Source organism: Benincasa hispida, chromosome 8 (genome assembly GCF_009727055.1).
Source record: "Benincasa hispida cultivar B227 chromosome 8, ASM972705v1, whole genome shotgun sequence".
In the NCBI taxonomy this organism is placed as follows: Eukaryota; Viridiplantae; Streptophyta; class Magnoliopsida; order Cucurbitales; family Cucurbitaceae; genus Benincasa; species Benincasa hispida.
In genome coordinates this window covers 39271556-39277483 of record NC_052356.1, presented here as the reverse complement: position 1 = coordinate 39277483, position 5928 = coordinate 39271556, and the positions used below count along the sequence as shown (strand labels likewise).

Below are 5928 nucleotides of genomic sequence, written 5' to 3'. Positions count from 1 at the left end.
AAACAAGCATTTGTCTTTCCTTTAACAATCTGTGGACCTTCTATAACCAAAATTAAAAACCCTTTTAATACATCACAATTTTTATTATAAAATTCATGATATACTCCTTTTATTGTCAATTAAATTTGAGATGAAAACTTCATGTTTATTGTATAGTATCAATTATCAAAGTTCATACAAGTATCTGATCCAACAAAAATTGGAGTCTGATTCAAGAATGACGAATCCAAAAAGAGATATTAGTTCCTTGCTAATTATTATTATTATTATTTGTAGTTAATTCGCTCTAACCATGTGCAGAGAAAAAATTAAAAAAAAAATAAAAGTATGTCAGTTAAAAATTAGTGCAATCTAAAACACATGCCAAGTCGTATTTAACGATTATTGAAAATAGAAATACTTAAGTGTATCATGAATTACACCTATCTTTGTGTATCATATCAAATTGTCGAATCATAATTTATCATATGATAAATTTACTATACAAAGTGGGATGCATGGAAACCAATGCATCTTAAAATGCACTTAAATATTGTTTGGTCCAAAAAATGTAGTCTCATTGAAATTTATTTTGTAACTGACGTTGTAGATGGTTGGCACGTGGCAAAAGAAAACAAAAAGATGGTGGTTCTACCTCTAGGCCAGCCTCACACGTGTAGAATTCTGCTGGAGTATACTTTACGTGAGCCTGTGCATGTCTCATGCCCTTCACAAATCCCACCACCTTTTCCATTGTCATAGCTCATTTCTATTATCTATATAAACCCCACTCCCAACTTCACTTCAACCCACACCCATCTAAACACAAAACAATTACTCAGCTTCAACCTTTTTTTTTTCTCTGTCAAATCCTCTCTTGTGAATCCATGGCTGCCTCTGTAGATCCTTTGGTGGTGGGGCGGGTGATCGGCGACGTTGTCGACATGTTTGTACCAACGGCTACGATGTCGGTCTACTTCAACTCCAAGCATGTCACTAATGGTTGTGATATTAAGCCTTCTATGGCTGTTAACCCTCCAAGGCTTCTCATTTCTGGTCATCCTTGCGATCTTTACACTCTGGTATTTCTCCCTCACCCTTTTCTCTTTATATTTTCATGTTTTATCATGCATGCATAAAAAATTATTCGAAGAGACTGTCAGACGGTTTTGACCGTAAGATTTCTGTGACAGTTTTGACAGTTTCGTTGAATAATTTTTTTCTTTCTGCATGTGTGAGTTTAGTGTAATGTTTTGTAAATTTTAGTTCTTTTGTGGCTTGCTAGGTGATGACGGACCCGGATGCGCCGAGTCCTAGTGAACCCCATATGAGAGAATGGGTGCACTGGTCAGCTTTCCTCCATTAATCTTTTGTTTATATTTTGCATGGCGTAATACTTGGATGCAATCTAATATGCGTAAAAGATAGTTGCAGCTTAATGCATTCAAATATTTTTTTTTGTTAGATGCATTTTGGGTCTTTTTTCCTCTATGAGACTATCTTTTACTTTCTTCCACTTTTAATTGTTAACATAGTTTCTTGTCTTGCATGATATTGATCACAGGATAGTTGTAGACATTCCTGGTGGTGCAAATCTGAGCCAAGGTAATTATATCTAAGAAATAGATTATAAAGTCAAAAGAGAAGTTTATGTGAATTCTATTCTTTAGAAAGGAAAAAATTACTTTTTATTGCAATGAATATACACCAAAGCATTTTTCTTTTTTTTTTTTTTTTCTCCTTCATAAGGAATAAAGAATACTTGCAATAGTACTTTCTCTCAACATTCCTACAATTGCATGCATGTGATTTCTACATTTTTATTATATACACAAACTTTCAATCATTATCATATGTATAATATATATATACATATACAAATTTCTAAAAAAATACCTCATGTATATTCCTTCAAGAAAAATATAAAAAGATAAAATTGTTGTCAATTACATTTTGTTCTCATGAGAATAAAAAGATAAAACCACATCATATATTACATTATATTATCTCATTGTTTCATCCAGAAAACAGTACTTTCAATTCATGTTCCATCTAGAAAACACTAGTTTCCGAGTTTTACGAGTTTTATTAAGAGTTGTACAATGGAACAGGAAAGGAGATTGTGCCGTACTCGGGCCCCCGACCACCGATCGGAATTCACCGCTACATCCTCCTGTTGTTCAAGCAAAAGAGCCCTATTGGAATGATCGATCAGCCCGCGAGCCGTGCCAATTTCAACACTCGCCTGTTTGCAAGGCATTTCAATCTGGACCTGCCAGTGGCTGCAACCTATTTCAATTCTCAGAAGGAGCCAGCTACCAAGAAGTATGCCCTTGCAGCCTGAAATAATCATAATAATAAAACAAGACCCACCAACCATATATGATCTCTCACTATATATATATATTAAAAAAAAAAAAAGTTTTTTAAGTTTTATAATAATTAAGAAAAATAATAAAAAGCTGGGAGAGGAAAATTGGTATACTGCCATGGAAGGCTGTACTGTTGTCCAACAGCTTCTTCTTGAGTGCATCCCCCTCTCCTGTTTGTGTTTTAAGTTTGCTGTATGTTGAGAGTGGTTGGTGGTAATAATGTGTGTGTATTCTGCATGTAATAGTAAATATATATGTTTTCATACATATATATTATATATATAAATGGAAATAAAGTGTCCCTAGCTATATTTCCATTTCTGTTTTATAAGTTTCTGTTTTTTAAATTTAACATAGGTTAGAGATGCAAACTTTGAGTAATGCTCATTTCATTATAAGGTCACATTTACCAAATCATAATGAAAATTGATATAATCGTAATGGAATTATATTAACGGACAATTGTAATGAGTCTAACTCTAATAAATGTAATTGGATTGCTTTTGATTATATTTACTTAGAATTACGAATTTTGTCACGTTCAATGTTACTATTACCATTGAGGGTCATACGGTAAGGTAACAATAAAAGTGTCAAAATTCATATTTTTTTTTATGAAATAATAACAATAACGGTAACCGTAATCATAATCGTAATGATAACGATCGACGTAATTTTTAGATACAATTGGATTGATATGCTCCAATTAGTTTGTATTTTTTTTATTACAAATTTGAAAATAAGTCCATGTGTCAGTAGAAAACGAGTAAAACAACACAAAAAGTAATCAAACGTGATCCACTTTTTATATTGCCATTGATTTATTACCTTTTTAATAGGGTAAATGTGGCCTAAATCGTACATGTTTCACCCATGAAAATGGCAATAATTTCACTTTAAACACAGTAAGAACCCACACAGATACACACATATAATTAAAATGTGGGCAAAAGAAATGATGGGAGATGTGGATGATGAAGTCCCTAACTGGGAGACTAAACAAAGTCTTTTGAAGGAAAAAAAATTATGTAATCTATCGGTGAAAGTATGAAATTTTGAACATCTAATTGTAAGAAGTACATGTTAATTAATCTGAAAAAATTCTATTAATATAGAAGTATTATACTTCCTTTATTCATATTAAGAATTTGACATGATAAGCAATATATGAAAGTATTGAGTAGTATATAAAAAAAAATCATACATAATATTGAAAATTAATTTTTCAAATTTCAACATTCGACCTTGATTTGTGTAGGGAACACGTGTCTTACACGTCTATATTGGAAATTTTTTTAGCCACTTTTTTCGACTCGTTTGATAATCATTTGATTTTTTATTTTGATTTTTTAAAATTAAGTCTATTTCATCCATATTTCTTGCGTCTTTTGAAGTACAATAGTTGAATTCTTAGCCAAATTTTAAAATCCAAAACAATTTTTTGAAAGCTATTTTTTTCTTAGTTTTTAAACCGTAAAAAGTAGATAACAATGAAAATTTGGGGTGGAAGTAGTGTCCATAAGTTTAATTTTCAAAAATAATAAAAAAATAATAATTACCAAAAGAGCCTTCATTTTTAAAATTTTGAAACCGTGGTTGAAAGATTTTTTTTCTATGTATTCATAATTTCTTTTAACTAATTAATTGTTTTTCAAAGTATAAATGTGTGAAATATATTATTCTAAAACGTTCATCTCATAATCATTTGATCTTTCGAGATAATATCTTCAAAAATAAAGTCGAGATGAAGATAAGTAAATTGATTGTTTGGTTTTTTTTCTTTAGTTTTACCTTCTATGAGTATGTTCAATCTTCTTAGAGGATTTCTATAGAAATAATAATTTTAAAATATTTAATGTTTTTTTTTTTTTTGAAATAATGGTTTCAAATCCAAAATAAATTTCTACCGTCCCTTCTTTATAATGGGTTTCGAAATAAAAACGTTCTCAGATATAAGAATACTCTGAATTTAAAATCAAATGTATCGTTTTTAAATAATTCAATTATCTAGAAAAAATTTCGAATTATTTAAATTTAATTTTCATAGAAATGAAGATAAGAATTTATTTCACAATTAAATGGTATGATTTCGAATACTCTTAAATGGGATATTCAATTTAATTTGGATAAAAACCCTAATTTTGACCTTACTAAAATTGTTCGTAAACAAAACAAATAAAACAAAAACAAAAAAACTTACATTGGGTTGTTCCATAAAAAAAAAAACAGTTCGGTTTGGTAACTATTTTATTTTTATTTTTGTTTTTTTTTTAAAATAGAGCCTATGACACTACTTCCACCTCCAAACTTACTTCTTTTGTTATTTGCTTTTCACCTATGGTTTAAAAAATTGAGCCAAAATTTGAGAACTAAAAAAAGTAGTTTTCAAAAATTTGTTTTTGTTTTTAAAATTTGTCTAAGAATTCAACCATAGTACTTGAAATATATAAATCATGGTAAGAAATGTTGTTGAAATAAATCGATCAACTAAATATATTCCATCCAAAAAGCAGTATTTCTAGTTTGTCTAGAAGTAAGAATTTTCAAATAGACTACTACATTTTTTTTAAAGTGTTTTCTTTTAAAAGGAAAATGAAAAACTTCATTCCCTCTTTTATTTTCCCTTAATTTGCTAAGTAGCAGCTAAGAATCTCTATCAAAGATATAGTAATGATTAGAAGAATCAATCATTAAGAAATCCAAATAGAATAATTCTATCCTGTGCCATCCAATTAAAAGAAATATGTTTTGTTCTAGAAGTCAAAATAAATCATTGTTTAGTCATCCAGAAATAATTGATGCACTATTTCAAATCACTTAAAAATAACTAATATATTTGCGAGTATAAAAATGTAATTTAAATTATAATTTTGAATTCCAAACATAGATTTATCGGACTATTTTTTAATGTCGTTTAAGTCATAGTATTAATAAAAATGATCTAAGATATAACACTTTTAAAAAACAATTCAATTATTGTAAATTAAAATTTTGAATTATTTAAATTTAATTTTCATAAAAATATATCAATTTTTCTATAATGGTCAAATTATCTAAATTAGGATTCCAATTCTTCTCAAATAAGATATTCAATTTTATTTTGGATTTAAATCCTATTTTTTTTCCTTTTCCTTTTCCTTTTTCTTTTTTTTTTTTTAAATGAAGAACCCTATTTTCTTTTCCTTAAAGCTAACACATTGTATCCTTTATAATATGATTTTACTAGAAATGTTGAAATTAAATAATGTTAAAGAAAACAAATTATATATAAATATTGTTAATAATATATTTTCTTTATTAATACTTTAAAGCAAATAATTATTTTATATGATTGCTAGTAGTATAATACTATACATAGCAAGAAGCAATATTGTGATTCAGTCATTTAAAAATAATTGATAGCTTTAGCCACCTAAAAAGAATCAATATATTAGTGAGGAGAAAAATATAGTTTAAACTATAATTTTGAATTCTGAAAATAAAATGATCGGATTACTGTTTTTAATTGTTTAAATTATGAACCGATAAAAATGTCTAACATATAACACTTTTTAAAGTTATTTCTTTAAAAAAAAAA

General features: G+C 28.1%; 1 protein-coding gene across 1 annotated transcript; it reads left to right on the top strand.

Annotated features, from left to right (window-relative positions):
- Positions 1 to 808: 808 nt before the first annotated feature.
- LOC120083826 (protein MOTHER of FT and TFL1) lies at positions 809 to 2506 on the top strand. The gene is made up of 4 exons (XM_039039711.1): positions 809 to 1061; positions 1265 to 1326; positions 1544 to 1584; positions 2091 to 2506. Exons 1-4 carry the CDS (start codon positions 867 to 869, stop codon positions 2321 to 2323), a joined length of 531 nt encoding a protein of 176 aa, XP_038895639.1. The 5' UTR covers positions 809 to 866; the 3' UTR covers positions 2324 to 2506.
- The last annotated feature ends 3422 nt before the right edge of the window (positions 2507 to 5928 follow it).